The sequence below is a fragment of the Convolutriloba macropyga genome, chromosome 5 (assembly GCF_964194025.1).
Source record: "Convolutriloba macropyga chromosome 5, txConMacr16.3, whole genome shotgun sequence".
NCBI classification, from domain to species: Eukaryota; Metazoa; Xenacoelomorpha; order Acoela; family Convolutidae; genus Convolutriloba; species Convolutriloba macropyga.
Window position 1 is genome coordinate 8,629,943 of NC_134472.1, and position 18,313 is coordinate 8,648,255.

At 35.1% G+C, this 18,313-nt stretch overlaps 2 protein-coding genes across 3 annotated transcripts in view; both read left to right on the forward strand.

The window, feature by feature from the left end:
- Window positions 1-18,313, forward strand: part of LOC142339107 (uncharacterized) — a 382,233-nt gene that overhangs the window by 264,493 nt on the left and 99,427 nt on the right. The gene's annotated exons all lie outside the window — the stretch shown is intronic.
- LOC142339701 (uncharacterized) overlaps window positions 1-18,313 on the forward strand; it is a 190,353-nt gene that overhangs the window by 153,607 nt on the left and 18,433 nt on the right. The window contains exon 14 of the mRNA XM_075389921.1: window positions 17,444-17,626. Within this exon, the coding sequence (XP_075246036.1) occupies window positions 17,444-17,626 (183 nt within the window). The remainder of the gene's footprint in view (window positions 1-17,443; window positions 17,627-18,313) is intronic.

Consider the following 18,313-nt stretch of genomic DNA (forward strand, 5'->3'; position numbering starts at 1 on the left):
ATGCAGCACCTAGTTATTAGTTTCTACATATAACAAGGAGTAAAACAAGCCATAGTACATCATTTTTGGACCATCCATGCACGAAAAATTACAAAATGCACGTTTGGTACCCCCCAAGACCTCAAGGGGGGGGTGCACCACCTGCAGAGGCAAAGTGCACCACCAAGACCGCTGAAAACCCTATATGCAGCACCTAGTTATTAGTTTCTACATATAACAAGGAGTAAAACAAGCCATAGTACATCACTTTTGGACCATCCGTGCACGAAAAATTTCAAAATGCACGTTTGGTACCCCCCAAGACCTCAAGGGGGGTTGCACCACATGCAGAGGCAAAATTCACCACCAAGACCACTAAAAACCTCTATGGAGCACCTAGTATCTAGTTTCTACGTATAACAAGGAGTAAAATAAGCTATAGAACAAAATTTTTGGACCATTCTTGCCAAAAAATTTCAAAATGCACCTTTGGTACCAAACACCTCAATTTGGGCAGTTACAGAGCTACAGAGACGAAATTTGGTGTTTTCCTGCCGGTGAACGCACTGAAAAATGATATGGGTGCATTCAGGACATGTTTTTGTAACTTAATTAACCATTAAAAACATCCAGTACAGCTGTTTTACAACACCGAAATTTCGACCATCATGAATTTCGAGGTTTTGGAGTAATTCTCTAGTTTACCCCCAAAGTACTACAAACCACTGTCCAATTGTCATGAGAATATTTATCAGCAGTAACGAGGTGCTTAATACCAAGCGATTGCGCTTATGTTGAGCAAATTTGGTTCTGTAGTTATTGAGAAATTAATGAAAACAACTTTAAACGTAGTAAATTTTTTTTTAAAATTATCCCATCTCAGTTGAAATTATATCAAAATGCATGTCTCAAACGGCTGGTTGACCAAAAAATGACAGACCTCTTGCTTTGAGCATATCATGGCTGACATTCAGAAAGTTTTGTCATACGAAATTTCAGTTTCTATAACTCCAAAACAATCGTTTTTGCAGGTTGTACCGAAATGCACAGAAAAAGCAGTAATAAAGTCCGAGTGTTTGCGTTTTTGAACACAAAACTTTTTGCTTAAGTTTGGTATCTAATTATTACCACAAAGTACATGAATTGAGCAAGATAACAAGCCTACGAACATACCAATTGATACGGTAATCGTGAAGATATCAATAAATCTGTTTAATGAGGTAATATGTAAGGTTAAATTTTCTTCCAGTTTCAAGCCAAATTGTTACAATCTGCTCAATATATACCATGAAAATATTTTTCTGCAATGAAGATGCACTAAATATTAAGCTATTCAGACTATTTTGAGCCAATTTAAATCAGTGGTTGATGAATAACTAGAATAAACATCATTGGACATGGTCATATTTTTTCCAAAAAACTCAGTTTTTAGTAGAAATTATCTTAAAAAATGCGTCGAAAACGTTTGAAAACCAATAAATTAGGCACTTCGTGCTTTCATAATAACATGGTCACCTCTTGGAATGGTTATTATACAAAAACTTTTTTGCATTTTAGTTTTGCAGCTGTACCGATATGCTTTTCTTAAACATGAAGAGTAGGAATATGAATTGCTTTGTTGTTGATTCCTATTAGTTTGACTCTATGTCTTTCCCTGGCCTACACCTCAATGCAGGTAGTAATTGGAGGCCAGCCTCACATTATCATCATGTATATACTGCAATGGTAACATTTTTGATTTGATATTAAACGTTTTTAAATGTGAAAAAATGGCGACGCAAAAATTGTTAAGAGGGACCCTTATGAAAGTTCCATTTTTTTAGGGACCTCGTATAGCGGAATGACCTTAGAACTGATGTGAACCTGTAGCTAGGAGCGTAAAACTGGGTTTGATAAGTATTTTCCCGACAACTGACATTTCTCTACCACCTGTTAAGAGGTTTTCTATCTACTTACAGCTCTGATAACATTATGAAAGGAGACATTTTTGCATTATACTGTATATGACTGTTTTATTTGAGTTCATTAGGTCCAATGGGCTCATCTTACATGCCAGACAATAATAAAAGTCCATGCCGACCTTTACCGGCTGGCCAGCGGAGCCTAAATGTTGCTTTTCTTAAAAATAAATAGTAGGAATATGAATTGCTTTGTTGCTGATTCCTATTAGTTTGACTCTATGTCTTTCTCTGGCCAAAACCTCAATGCAAGTAGTAATTGGAGGCCAGCCACACATTAACAACATGTATATACTGCAATGGTAACATTTTTGATGTGAAATTAAACGTTTTTAAATGTGTAAAAAGTGGCGCAGCAAAAATTGTAATGAGGCACCCTTATGAAAGTTCCAAACTTCTTTAGGGACCTCCTATAGCGGAATGTGCTTAGAACTGATGTGAACCTGTAGCTAGGAGCGTAAAACTGGGTTCGATAAGTATTTTCCCGACAACTGACATTTCTCTACCACCTATTAAGAGGTTTTCCATCTACTTACAGCTCTGATAACATTATGAAAGGAGACATTTTTGCATTATACTATATATGACTGTTTTATTTGAGTTCATTAGGTCCAATGGGCTCATCTTACATGCCAGACAATAATAAAAGTCCATGCCGACCTTTACCGGCTGGCCAGCGGAGCCTAAATGTTGCTTTTCTTAAAAATAAATAGTAGGAATATGAATTGCTTTGTTGCTGATTCCTATTAGTTTGACTCTATGTCTTTCTCTGGCCAAAACCTCAATGCAAGTAGTAATTGGAGGCCAGCCACACATTAACAACATGTATATACTGCAATGGTAACATTTTTGATGTGAAATTAAACGTTTTTAAATGTGTAAAAAGTGGCGCAGCAAAAATTGTAATGAGGCACCCTTATGAAAGTTCCAAACTTCTTTAGGGACCTCCTATAGCGGAATGTGCTTAGAACTGATGTGAACCTGTAGCTAGGAGCGTAAAACTGGGTTCGATAAGTATTTTCCCGACAACTGACATTTCTCTACCACCTATTAAGAGGTTTTCCATCTACTTACAGCTCTGATAACATTATGAAAGGAGACATTTTTGCATTATACTATATATGACTGTTTTATTTGAGTTCATTAGGTCCAATGGGCTCATCTTACATGCCAGACAATAATAAAAGTCCATGCCGACCTTTACTGGCTGGCCAGCGGAGCCTAAATGTTGCTTTTCTTAAAAATAAATAGTAGGAATATGAATTGCTTCGTTGCTTATTCCTATTAGTTTGACTCTATGTCTTTCTCTGGCCAAAACCTCAATTCAAGTAGTAATTGGAGGCCAGCCACACATTAACAACATGTATATACTGCAATGGTAACAATTTTGATGTGATATTAAACGTTTTTAAATGTGTAAAAAGTGGCGCAGCAAAAATTGTAAAGAGGCACCCTTATGAAAGTTCCAAACTTCTTTAGGGACCTCCTATAGCGGAATGTGCTTAGAACTGATGTGAACCTGTAGCTAGGAGCGTAAAACTGGGTTCGATAAGTATTTTCCCGACAACTGACATTTCTCTACCACCTATTAAGAGGTTTTCCATCTACTTACAGCTCTGATAACATTATGAAAAGAGACATTTTTGCATTATATTATATATGACTGTTTTATTTGAGTTTATTAAGTCCAATGGGTTCATCTTACATGTCAGACAATAATAAAAGTCCATGCCGACCTTTACTGGCTGGCCAGCGGAGCCTAAATGTTGCTTTTCTTAAAAATAAATAGTAGGAATATGAATTGCTTTGTTGCTGATTCCTAATAGTTTGACTCTATGTCTTTCTCTGGCCAAAACCTAAATATAGGTAGTAATTGGAGGCCATTCACTTGTTAACATTATGTATATACTGCAGTGGTAACATTTTTGATGTGAAATTAAACGTTTTTAAATGTGTAAAAAGTGGCGCAGCAAAAATTGTAATGAGGCACCCTTATGAAAGTTCCAAACTTCTTTAGGGACCTCCTATAGCGGAATGTGCTTAGAACTGATGTGAACCTGTAGCTAGGAGCGTAAAACTGGGTTCGATAAGTATTTTCCCGACAACTGACATTTCTCTACCACCTATTAAGAGGTTTTCCATCTACTTACAGCTCTGATAACATTATGAAAGGAGACATTTTTGCATTATACTATATATGACTGTTTTATTTGAGTTCATTAGGTCCAATGGGCTCATCTTACATGCCAGACAATAATAAAAGTCCATGCCGACCTTTACTGGCTGGCCAGCGGAGCCTAAATGTTGCTTTTCTTAAAAATAAATAGTAGGAATATGAATTGCTTCGTTGCTTATTCCTATTAGTTTGACTCTATGTCTTTCTCTGGCCAAAACCTCAATTCAAGTAGTAATTGGAGGCCAGCCACACATTAACAACATGTATATACTGCAATGGTAACAATTTTGATGTGATATTAAACGTTTTTAAATGTGTAAAAAGTGGCGCAGCAAAAATTGTAAAGAGGCACCCTTATGAAAGTTCCAAACTTCTTTAGGGACCTCCTATAGCGGAATGTGCTTAGAACTGATGTGAACCTGTAGCTAGGAGCGTAAAACTGGGTTCGATAAGTATTTTCCCGACAACTGACATTTCTCTACCACCTATTAAGAGGTTTTCCATCTACTTACAGCTCTGATAACATTATGAAAAGAGACATTTTTGCATTATATTATATATGACTGTTTTATTTGAGTTTATTAAGTCCAATGGGTTCATCTTACATGTCAGACAATAATAAAAGTCCATGCCGACCTTTACCGGCTGGCCAGCGGAACCTAAATGTTGCTTTTCTTAAAAATAAATAGTAGGAATATGAATTGCTTTGTTGCTGATTCCTAATAGTTTGACTCTATGTCTTTCTCTGGCCAAAACCTAAATATAGGTAGTAATTGGAGGCCATTCACTTGTTAACATTATGTATATACTGCAGTGGTAACATTTTTGATGTGATATTAAACGTTTTTAAATGTGTAAATAATAGCGCCGCAAAAATTGTTATGTGGCAATTTTATGAAGGTTGCAAACTTTTTAGGGACCTCATATGGCAAAAGGGCCTTAGTGCTGAAAGGAACCTATAGCTAGGCGCATAAAACTGGGGTCGAAAATTTTTTTCCTACAATTGAAATTTCTCTACCAGCTTTTAAGGGGTTTTCTATCTACTTACAGCTCTGGTAACATTATGAAAGCAGACATTTTTGCATTATATTATGTATGACTGTTTTATTAGAGTTCGTTAGGTCCAATTGGCTCAACTTACATGCCAGACAATAATAAAAGTCCATGCCGACCTTTACCGGCTGGCCAGCGGAGCCTAAATAATGCTTTTCTTTAAAATAAATAGTAGGAATACGAATTGCTTTTTTTGCTGATTCCTATTAGTTTCACTCTATGTCTTTCTCTGGCCATAATGTCAATGTAGGTAGTATTTTGAGACCAGTCACACGTTAACATCATGTATATACTGCAATGGTAACATTTATGATGTGATATTAAACCTTTTTATATGTGTAAATATGTCACCGCAAAAATTGTTAAGTGGCACTTTTATGGAGGTTCCAAACTTTTTTAGGGACTTCCTATTGCAGAAAGGCCTCAATACTTAATTGAACTTATAGCTAGGGGCATAAAACTGTGGTCGAAAATTTTTTCCCTACAATTGAAATTTCTCTACCAGCTTTTAATAGGTTTTCTATCTACTTACAGCTCTGATAACATTATGGAAGGTGACATTTTCGCATTATATAATGTATGACTGTTTTATTTGAGTTCCTTTGGTCCAATTGGCTCAACTTACATGCCAGACAATAATAAAAGTCCATGCCGACTTTTACCGGCTGGCCAGCGGAGCCTCAATATTGCTTTTCTTTAAAATAATTAATAGGAATATGAATTGCTTTGTTGCTGATTCCTATTAGTTTGACTCTATGTCTTTCTCTGGCCATAACGTAAATGTAAGTAGTTTTTGGATGCCAGCCACACGTTAACATCATGTATATACTGCAAGGGTAACATTTTGATTTGATATTAAACCTTTTTAAATGTGTAAATAATGTCTTCGCAAAAATTGTTAAGTGCCACTTTTATGAAGGTTTCAAACTTTTTAGGGACCTCCTATAGCAGAAGGGCCTTAGTACTGAAAGGAACTTATAGCTAGGCGCATGAAACTGGGGTCGAAAATTTTTTCCCTACAATTGAAATTTCTCTACCAGCTTTTAATAGGTTTTCTATCTACTTACAGATCTGATAACATTATGAGAGGTGACATTTTTGCATTATATTAAATATGACTGTTTCATTTGTCTTCATTAGGTCGAATTGGCTCAATTTACATGCCAGACAATAATAAAAGTCCATGCCGACTTTTACCGGCTGGCCAGCGGAGCCTAAATTTTGCTTTTCTTAAAAATAAATAGTAGGAAAATGAATTGCTTTGTTGCTGATTCCTATTAGTTTGACTCTATATCTTTCTCTGGCCAAAACCTCACTGTAGGTAGTATTTGGAGGCCAGCCGTACGTTAACATCATGTATATACCGCAATGGTAACATTTTTGATGTGATATTAAACGTTTTTAAATGTGTAAATAATGTCACCGCAAAAATTGTTAAGTGGCACTTTTATGGAGGTTCCAAATTTTTAGGGACCTCCTATAGCAGAACAGCCCTAGAACTGAAGTGAACTTATAGCTAGCGGCATAAAACTGGGGTCGAAAATTTTTTTCCCGACAACTGAAGTTTCTCTACCAGCTTTTAAGAGGTTTTCTATCTACTTACAGCTCTGATAACAATATGAAAGGTGACATTATTGCATTATATTATATATGACTGTTTTATTTGGGTTCATTGGGTCCAATTGGCTCAACTTACATGCCAGACAATAATAAAAGTCCATGCCGACCTTTACCGACTGGCCAGCGGAGCCTAAATAATGCTTTTCTTTAAAATAAATAGTAGGAATACGAATTGCTTTGTTGCTGATTCCTATTAGTTTGACTCTATATCTTTCTCTGGCCAAAACCTCACTGTAGGTAGTATTTGGAGGCCAGCCGTACGTTAACATCATGTATATACCGCAATGGTAACATTTTTGATGTGATATTAAACGTTTTTAAATGTGTAAATAATGTCACCGCAAAAATTGTTAAGTGGCACTTTTATGGAGGTTCCAAATTTTTAGGGACCTCCTATAGCAGAACAGCCCTAGAACTGAAGTGAACTTATAGCTAGCGGCATAAAACTGGGGTCGAAAATTTTTTTCCCGACAACTGAAGTTTCTCTACCAGCTTTTAAGAGGTTTTCTATCTACTTACAGCTCTGATAACAATATGAAAGGTGACATTATTGCATTATATTATATATGACTGTTTTATTTGGGTTCATTGGGTCCAATTGGCTCAACTTACATGCCAGACAATAATAAAAGTCCATGCCGACCTTTACCGACTGGCCAGCGGAGCCTAAATAATGCTTTTCTTTAAAATAAATAGTAGGAATACGAATTGCTTTGTTGCTGATTCCTATTAGTTTCACTCTATGTCTTTCTCTGGCCATAATGTCAATGTAGGTAGTATTTGGATGCCAGCAACACATTAACCTCATGTATATACTGCAAGGGTAACATTTTGATGTGAAATTAAACTTTTTTAAATGTGTAAATAATGTCTTCGCAAAAATTGTTAAGTGCCACTTTTATGAAGGTTTCAAACTTTTTTAGGGACCTCCTATAGCAGAAGGGCCTTAGTACTGAAAGGAACTTATAGCTAGGCGCATAAAACTGGGGTCGAAAATTTTTTCCCTACAATTGAAATTTCTCTACCAGCTTTTAATAGGTTTTCTATCTACTTACAGATCTGATAACATTATGAGAGGTGACATTTTTGCATTATATTAAATATAACTGTTTCATTTGTCTTCATTAGGTCGAATTGGCTCAATTTACATGCCAGACAATAATAAAAGTCCATGCCGACTTTTACCGGCTGGCCAGCGGAGCCTAAATTTTGCTTTTCTTAAAAATAAATAGTAGGAAAATGAATTGCTTTGTTGCTGATTCCTATTAGTTTGACTCTATATCTTTCTCTGGCCAAAACCTCACTGTAGGTAGTATTTGGAGGCCAGCCGTACGTTAACATCATGTATATACCGCAATGGTAACATTTTTGATGTGATATTAAACGTTTTTAAATGTGTAAATAATGTCACTGCAAAAATTGTTAAGTGGCACTTTTATGGAGGTTCCAAATTTTTAGGGACCTCCTATAGCAGAACAGCCCTAGAACTGAAGTGAACTTATAGCTAGCGGCATAAAACTGGGGTCGAAAATTTTTTTCCCGACAACTGAAGTTTCTCTACCAGCTTTTAAGAGGTTTTCTATCTACTTACAGCTCTGATAACAATATGAAAGGTGACATTATTGCATTATATTATATATGACTGTTTTATTTGGGTTCATTGGGTCCAATTGGCTCAATTTACATGCCAGACAATAATAAAAGTCCATGCCGACCTTTACCGACTGGCCAGCGGAGCCTAAATAATGCTTTTCTTTAAAATAAATAGTAGGAATACGAATTGCTTTGTTGCTGATTCCTATTAGTTTCACTCTATGTCTTTCTCTGGCCATAATGTCAATGTAGGTAGTATTTGAATGCCAGCAACACATTAACCTCATGTATATACTGCAAGGGTAACATTTTGATGTGAAACTAAACTTTTTTAAATGTATAAATAATGTCACCGCAAAAATTGTTAAGTGGCACTTTTATGGAGGTTCCAAAATTTTTTAGGGACTTCCTATAGCAAAACGGCCTTAGTACTGAAGTGAACTTATAGCTAGTGGCATAAAACTGGGGTCGAAATTTTTTTTCCCGACAATTGAAATTTCTCTAACATTTTTTAAGAGATTTTCTATCTACTTACAGCTCTGATAACATTATGAGAGGTGACGTTTTTGCATTATAATAAATATGACTGTTTTATTTGAGTTCATTAGGTCCAATTGGCTCAACTTACATGCCAGACAATAATAAAAGTCCATGCCGACATTTACCGGCTGGCCAGCGGAGCCTAAATAATGCTTTTCTTTAAAATAAATAGTAGGAATACGAATTGCTTTGTTGCTGATTCCTATTAGTTTGACTCTATATCTTTCTCTGGCCAAAACCTCACTGTAGGTAGTATTTGGAGGCCAGCCGTACGTTAACATCATGTATATACCGCAATGGTAACATTTTTGATGTGATATTAAACGTTTTTAAATGTGTAAATAATGTCACCGCAAAAATGGTTAAGTGGCACTTTTATGAAGGTTCCAAACTTTTTTAGGGAATACCTATAGCAGAACGGCCTTAGAACTGAAATTAACTTATAGCTAGGGTCATAAAACTGGGGTCGAAAGTTCTTTCTCGACAATTGGAATTTCTCTACCAGCTTTTAGGAGGTTTTCTATCTACTTACAGCTCTGATATTTTATGAAAGGTGACATTTTTGCATTATGTTATATATAACTGTTTTATTTTAGTTCATTAGGTCCAATTGGCTCAACTTACATGCCAAACAATAGTAAAAGTCCATGCCGACCTTTACCGGCTGGCCAGCGGAGCTTAAATGTTGCTTTTCTTAAAAATAAATAGTTGCAATTTGAATTGCTTTGTTGCTGTTTAGTATTAGTTTGACTCTATGTCTTTCTCTGGCCACAACCTCAATGTAGTTAGTATTTGGAGGCCAGTCACACGTTAACATCATGTATATACTGCAATGGTAACCTTTTTGATGTGATATTAAACGTTTTTAAATGTGTAAATAATGTCACCGCAAAAATTGTTAAGTGGCAATTTTATGAAGGTTCCAAACTTTTTTAGGGACCTGCTATAGAATAACGGCCTTAGAACTGAAGTGAACTTATAGCTAGGGTCATAAAACTGGGTCGAAAAATTTAATCTCGACAATTGGAATTTCTCTGACAGCTTTTAAGAGGTTTTCTATCTACTTACAGCTCTGATAACATTAGGAAAGGTGACATTTTTGCATGATATTATATACGACTGTCTTATTTGAGTTCATTAGGTCCAATTGGCTCAACTTACATGCCAGACAATAATAAAAGTCCATGCCGACTTTTACCGGCTGGCCAGCGGTGCCTAAATGTTGCTTTTCTTAAAAATAAATAGTAGGAATATGAAATGCTTTGTTGCTGAGTCCCATTAGTTTGACTCTATGTCTTTCTCTGACCACAACCTCAATTTAGGTAATATTTGGAGGCCAGTTACATGTTAACATCATGTATATACTGCAATGGCAACTTTTTTGATGTGATATTAAAAGTTTTTAAATGTGTAAATAATGTCACCGCAAAAAATGTTAAGTGGCACCTTTATGAAGGTTCCAAAATTTTTTAGGGACTTCCTATAGCAAAACGGCCTTAGTACTGAAGTGAACTTATAGCTAGTGGCATAAAACTGGGGTCGAAATTTTTTTTCCCGACAATTGAAATTTCTCTAACATTTTTTAAGAGATTTTCTATCTACTTACAGCTCTGATAACATTATGAGAGGTGACGTTTTTGCATTATAATAAATATGACTGTTTTATTTGAGTTCATTAGGTCCAATTGGCTCAACTTACATGCCAGACAATAATAAAAGTCCATGCCGACATTTACCGGCTGGCCAGCGGAGCCTCAATATTGCTTTTCTTTAAAATAATTAATAGGAATATGAATTGCTTTGTTGCTGATTCCTATTAGTTTGACTCTATGTCTTTCTCTGGCCATAACGTAAATGTAAGTAGTTTTTGGATGCCAGCCACACGTTAACATCATGTATATACTGCAAGGGTAACATTTTGATTTGATATTAAACCTTTTTAAATGTGTAAATAATGTCTTCGCAAAAATTGTTAAGTGCCACTTTTATGAAGGTTTCAAACTTTTTTAGGGACCTCCTATAGCAGAAGGGCCTTAGTACTGAAGTGAACTTATAGCTAGGGACATAAAACTGGGGTCGAAATTTTTTTTCCGGACAATTGAAATTTCTCTGCCAGCTTTTAAAAGGTTTTCTATCTACTTATAATTCTGATAACATTATGAAAGCTGACATTTTTGCATTATATTGTATATGACTGTTTTATTTGAGTTCATTAGGTCCAATTGGCTCAACTTACATTCCAGACAATAATAAAAGTCCATGCCGACTTTTACCGGCTGGCCAGCGGTGCCTAAATGTTGCTTTTCTTAAAAATAAATAGTAGGAATATGAAATGCTTTGTTGCTGAGTCCCATTTGTTTGACTCTATGTCTTTCTCTGACCACAACCTCAATTTAGGTAATATTTGGAGGCCAGTCACACGTTAGCATCATGTATATACTGCAATGGCAACTTTTTTGATGTGATATTAAAAGTTTTTAAATGTGTAAATAATGTCACCGCAAAAATTGTTAAGTGGCACTTTTATGAAGGTTCCAAACTTTTTTAGGGACTTCCTATAGCAAAACGGCCTTAGTACTGAAGTGAACTTATAGCTAGGGACATAAAACTGGGGTCGAAATTTTTTTTCCCGACAATTGAAATTTCTCTACCAGCTTTTAAAATGTTTTCTATCTACTTATAGTTCTGATAACATTATGAAAACTGACATTTTTGCATTATATTGTATATGACTGTTCTATTTGAGTTCATTAGGTCCAATAGGCTCAACTTACATGCCAGACAATAGTAAAGGTCCATGCCGACCTTTACCGGCTGGCCAGCGGAGCTTAAATGTTGCTTTTCTTAAAAATAAATAGTAGGAATATGAATTGCTTTGTTGCTGATTCCTATTAGTTTGACTCTATGTCTTTCTCTGGCGAAAACCTCAATGCAAGTAGTAATTGGAGGCCAGCCACACATTAACAACATGTATATACTGCAATGGTAACATTTGTGATGTGATATTAAACGTTTTTATATGTGTAAATATGTCACCGCAAAAATCGTTAAGTGGCACTTTTATGGAGGTTCCAAACTTTTTAGGGACTTCCTATTGCAGAAAAGCCTCAGTACTCAAGTGAACTTATAGCTAGGGGCATAAAACTGGGGTCAAAATTTTTTTTCCCGACAATTGAAATTTCTCTACCAGCTTTTAAGAGGTTTTATATCTACTTATAGTTCTGATAACATTATGAAAAGTGACATTTTTGCATTATATTATATATGACTGTTTTATTTGAGTTCATTAGGTCCAATTGGCTCAACTTACATGCCAGACAATAGTAAAAGTCCTTCGACTTTTACTGGCTGGCCAGCGGAGCCTAGACGTTGCTTTTCTTAAAAACAAATAGTAGGAATATGAACTGCTTAGTTGCTGATTCCTATTAGTTTGACTCTATGTCTTTCTCTGGCCACAACCTCATTGTAGGTAGTATTTGGAGACCAGTCACACGTTAACATCATGTATATACTGCAATGGTAACATTTATGATGTGATATTAAACGTTTTTAAATGTATAAATAATGTCACCGCAAAAATGGTTAAGTGGCACTTTTATGAAGGTTCCAAACTTTTTTAGGGAATTCCTATAGCAGAACGGCCTTAAAACTGAAATTAACTTATAGCAAGGGTCATAAAACTGGGGTCGAAAGTTCTTTCTCGACAATTGGAATTTCTCTACCAGCTTTTATGAGGTTTTCTATCTACTTACAGCTCTGATATTTTATGAAAGGTGACATTTTTGCATTATATTATATATGACTGTTTTATTTGAGTTCTTTAGGTCCAATTGGCTCAACTTACATGCCAGAAAATAGTAAAAGTCCATGCCGACCTTTACCGGCTGGCCAGCGGAGCCTAGACGTTGCTTTTCTTAAAAACAAATAGTAGGAATATGAATTGCTTAGTTGCTGATTCCTATTAGTTTGACTCTATGTCTTTCTCTGGCCAAAACCTCAATGTAGGTAGTATTTGGAGACCAGTCACACGTTAACATCATGTATATACTGCAATGGTAACATTTATGATGTGATATTAAAAGTTTTTATATGTGTAAATATGTCACCTCAAAAATTGTTAAGTGGTACTTTTATGAAGGTTCCAAACTTTTAGGGACCTCCTATAGCAGAACAGCCCTAGCACCGAAGTGAACTTATAGTTAGCGGCATAAAACTGGGGTCGAAATTTTTTTTCCCGACAATTGAAGTTTCTCTACCAGCTTTTAAGAGGTTTTCTATCTACTTACAGCTTTGATAACATTATGAAAAGTGACATTTTTGCATTATATTAAATATGACTGTTTTATTTGAGTTCATTAGGTCCAATTGGCTCAACTTACATGCCAGACAATAATAAAAGTCCATGCCGACATTTACCGGCTGGCCAGCGGAGCCTAAATGTTGCTTTTCTTAAAAATAAATAGTAGGAATATGAAATGCTTTGTTGCTGATTCCTATTAGTTTGACTCTATGTCTTTCTCTGGCCACAACCTCAATGTAGGTAGTATTTGGAGGCCAGACACATGTTAACATCATGTTTATACTGCAATGGTAAGCTTTGTGATGTGATATTAAACGTTTTTATATGTGTAAATATGTCACCGCAAAAATCGTTAAGTGGCACTTTTATGGAGGTTCCAAACTTTTTAGGGACTTCCTATTGCAGAAAAGCCTCAGTACTCAAGTGAACTTTTAGCTAGGGGCTATATGTAGTGCTTGGACTAACGAACAACTTTTGAGATTTTCCAGTATGTTTTTGGTGTTTTCCCCTCCTCCTTCTCTCAACCGGGCTGGGGACCGGCTAAGGCGGAGTTACAAACAAACAACTATAGGAGATTTTGAGTAGATCTTTAGGTAAAAAACCAACCTTAACTCTACTTCCAAACAAAACAAAGCATAATAAATCGCTAAATGACTATAAATGATAAAAGATAAATGATAAATGACCATAAAACAATATTTCCAATACCTAAATTTAAAAAAATGTCTTTTTCACCGGGTCAAGGAATTGACCAAATCGAACCAAACTGGGTATGGAGTATACCACGGGTACCTAGAGTGTAAAACAAAAAAATCTGCTATAGCTTGTCTAGGAAAAAAGTTAGCTTTTCGTACGGAAATTTTCAAATATTTCGATTATTTAAATTTCAAAATTAGGTCTATTTTGTTAGATTGACGAGTTGTCCAAATCGATCCAAACTGGGTATGGAATATACTGACTATGGAGTATTTTTTATCGATTCCGCTCATTCCGTTCAATTTCCGCTCATTCCGGTCATCTCTTGCATTTTTTGAGCGGAATTTGAGCGGACTCCTCAACTTGGGATTATTTCTACAATACCGACAAAAACCAACGCTTCATACATGCAAAACCGATGAAACCGACAAAAAACCGACAAATACCGACGTTTCGTACGCCATTTTTGCCGGTATTTCTTAGCTCCAGTCTTTTCATAAATTGAACGATCCAAAGTCTGGATCAAAAAGTTTTTCGGTCTTTCTGAGTCTTTTCATAAATGGAACGAGCCATAGTCTGTATCATATCGCATTTTTGTCTGTACAAGTCTTTTCATAAGCGTTTTTGAACGAGCACATAAACGCACCAAAGTTTTGAACGAGGCAAAGTCTGGATCATAGGCATTTTTGGTCTGCCTGGGTATTTTCATAAGCAAAAATAGTCTGGATGGGTATTTTCATAGATCATTTTGAGCGAGGACCTCAACCTGGGTTACTTATGTAAGGGAAAATGTTCAAACTGTCTTCTCAAAGTGCGATAATGATAGCGATGGTCTTTCATGCAGATATTCAGCGATAAAGTTTTCTCTAGTCCAATTGACACGGTCGTATAAACTGTCGATACCGTAACCGTCGACAGAATGAGCCAAAGTGGACAACTGACTGTAAGCGTGGATAACAATAACAAAACATATAAGTTTTCTTGCTTGTCTATAGTTAGTCATCGTTTATAAAAGCCACGAATAATTTTAATTTTGAAGCACATTTAAATTTTAAATGCATTAATATGTAGCTCACTGAAATGTTTATCACAAAGTTTTTGAGATAATATTGACTTTTAAGTGCAAATTAGGCACATATTTCTGCATTTTTTCTTAATTTTTGGAAATTTTTTCTTGATTTTTCTCGTTTTTGGATCTTTGAAAAGACATTTCTAGAAAATGAATATACTTGGCACCGTCCTCTTAATAGTTTATTCATTAGGCACTTCTCTTTAACTCAGTCATTTTTTTATGAATTGTATATATTCTAATTCAATTTTTGCAACATTTGTGCGATTTTTCTCAGTTCTTTGTTAGTTTTTTCTGTTAAAAGTCTCTCTGTGAACCTGCGTGGATTTTTAATCTGTGTTGAATAATTGGTCTTTTTGACGTTGTCTCTGAAGTTTGGTGAGAAATGCGTTTCATAAACGGAGTTTTAAAAATATTTTAACGCCATTTCTTTTGCAAAATATTTTAAGGTTTCCAATCTTCTGAGCCACGACTGCTAAGTAAAATTTTATTTTCTTTTACTTAATTTTTTTGTTTGATTTTAACTTTTGAAGTAGGTTTTTCGTTTCTTTCTTTTTTCGCAAAAGATTTTTTGTATCATTCTAACAATCTCATAGAACTTTTTTTATCACTGATTTCTTTTTCGGTAAAAAACCCTAATTTCATTTTTTAAAAAGATTTTCAACATTTTTTTGTGTGTGGAATAGATTTCTTTTATATTGTAGCACTTAGACTTACTAATATTAGTTTTAGAAACTTTGACTGGTATTAAGTTTTTGCGAACTGTTTTGGGGCTAGTTCCCCAATAAATTGTTTTTTGCTTTTGAGTATTACTCTGTTTTGTAATATTTTGCAGGATTATTTCATTCAAATTTTGCAATAGATTGATTTGATTTTGTCTGCTATCTCCAACAAGTGAGAAATTTATCTTACTTTTGACCTAATTCTTAAGTGCTCTGATGCCAAAAGAAAATCTTCTCTATAATTTATATTTTAGGCCGACAATTTAGTTTCTAAGAATGATATCTGCCGGATGCTTTCCGACTGTCTTTCGGGCCGCCTTGTTTAAAGGATTTTTTTTTGTTTTATAAATATCGTTAGTTATTTTGAGGCAATTTTTAGCACGGTCAGATTTTTTAGATTATTAATGTTATCCATCCTACGAATTTAGGCCATTTTTCAATGTTACCAGATATTTTTAGTAACAAGAAAGTTTACGGTATCAAGATATCACTGTGAGTGTCTTGACTATATCATCGGATGTAAAATTCTTAGTCTTTTCTTTTGATCTCTAAAATATTTTTTCGTACTTCTTTTTTGTCAGCTAAATTCAGTGATATCATAAATCAATTTTTTTTCGTTATGAGATTTAAATTTTTTACCGAACTTTTTCATCAAGCTGGGTGCGTTAGAGAATTTTTTAAGACAAAAGATAATGGTTTCGGGCGTAGTTAGGGTTTTTCTGGTGAAGTTCTTACGCTTCTTGTCCAAATTTGAACTTTCCAATCTTTTTTGCAGAATGAAAATTAACAAGCTTTTTTAATTTATTATGAAATTTTTTATAGACTTTTGAGTAGCGTCGACTTTTTTCAATTTAGATTTGTATCTGTTTCCTCTGTCATACGGCAAGCAAATCTTTTTCGCAGCTACTCCGGCAATCTGCTGGCTAGGTTATGCACAATTTTTGCCTGACCATTTTTGCGCTTTTGTTCTAGAACATTCTGTAAATTCTCAAGTAATTTTTTCACGCGTCACTTCTTGATTTTGACTGATTTCAATTGCTTTAATTCTTAATGTCCTGCCGCTAATATAAAAGTGATTGCCAGCAGTTGAGTACCAACGCAGTTGTGGCTTAGTGGTTAAGATGGCTTCTTGATATTAGGGGGCACGGGGTCGAATCCCAATCAGGTACAAGTTTTGCAAAAATCTAAGCTACACGCCTAAATTAAGTTGCTCATCCGACTTTAGTCGGTTATGTTTATTAAGCTTTGTTTTCAAAATCCAATGGAGTTTCACCACAATTTATGCGAGTGACGCTAATGACGAAATTTTAAGATTTCAAGATATAATAGATTTATGTAATTGAAACTAAGTGGTTCTCTTTTATTAATTTTTTGTAAATTAAAAAAACGTTTTCATTGGGCTGATAGTTAAGAAATGAATTCTCTATAAGCTGCTGTCATCAATCCCACCTTTAAGATATCCTGTTATTAAAACATACTCCTGTTGGATGAGGTCAACTATAATGAAAAAATAAATTAAATTCTTTAGTTAGAAGTCTCCTTGAATAATCTTTGTCATTCGGAAATCTCAGCTCAAATCCTGAACAAATCATATCACCGCGCGGGACACAAAATGTTAAGGCAAGCACATATATAGGAACATACAATTGTGTCTTTAAAGTTTCTAAAGTTGGTTTTTGACCATAAAAGGCGTGAAATAAATCAAACTAAACTCAATCATTTTGAGATTTGTTTTAGTCACTGATGCAGAGCATATGACTAAACATTACGTAGATGCACACAAGGTGAGTTTGAAGTCTGCAGCCATAGCTGCCAGAATGGACCAGAACACAAGAGACCAGAGTGTGAACAACTTCCTCCGTCTCATTACAGACAAGGCCAGGATGTTCAAGTGTGGAGTACCCAATTGTCAGCAGCAATGTGAGCATTATTTGTTGACATTGATTAGAAGATGTCTAGCAGATGATTAGGTGTATATCAAGGATTATAGGGTATTGCGAGCTAGAACATTTAAAAGAAAAAAAGGAAATGACTACATCATGATTGGTTTTTGTCACATCTAGATTGTTTAGAGATTGTCTGTCAATTTGGGAATGATCAGTGTTTCTTTGAAATTAGACTGGGCAGACTGAAATAAAACTGGTGTAAAACGGGGAATAGGGAATACTGATTATACCTGAATTAGACTGATGATTCAGTACGGTTTTTCAGCGATACACTCCTGGAATGACCCTTCTTAGATATCATATCTAAGACCATATATGGTTGCATCCAAGTATGAGCAAAATTTCTTGCATGATCATGCTATGGTTTCCAAGAAGCCGTATATGATCTTTGGTATGATTTTCAAGATTTTACATGAAATGGGTAGTTTAGACAGAGCAGTACGTTTTTAATGGTTTTCCCAGCAATGGAACATTTTATGTTCCTGGGTATGGTATTCAAGAAGCCATTATGATCTCAGACATGGAACCTAAAACGAAATTTATGGTCTTGGATATGGTTTCTAAGATTCGGCAAACAATTTAAACATTGCAAACAAATGAAGGCTTTTCAATCTGTTATCACATATCTTAAGTTGCATGATCTTTGATATGGTATCTAATA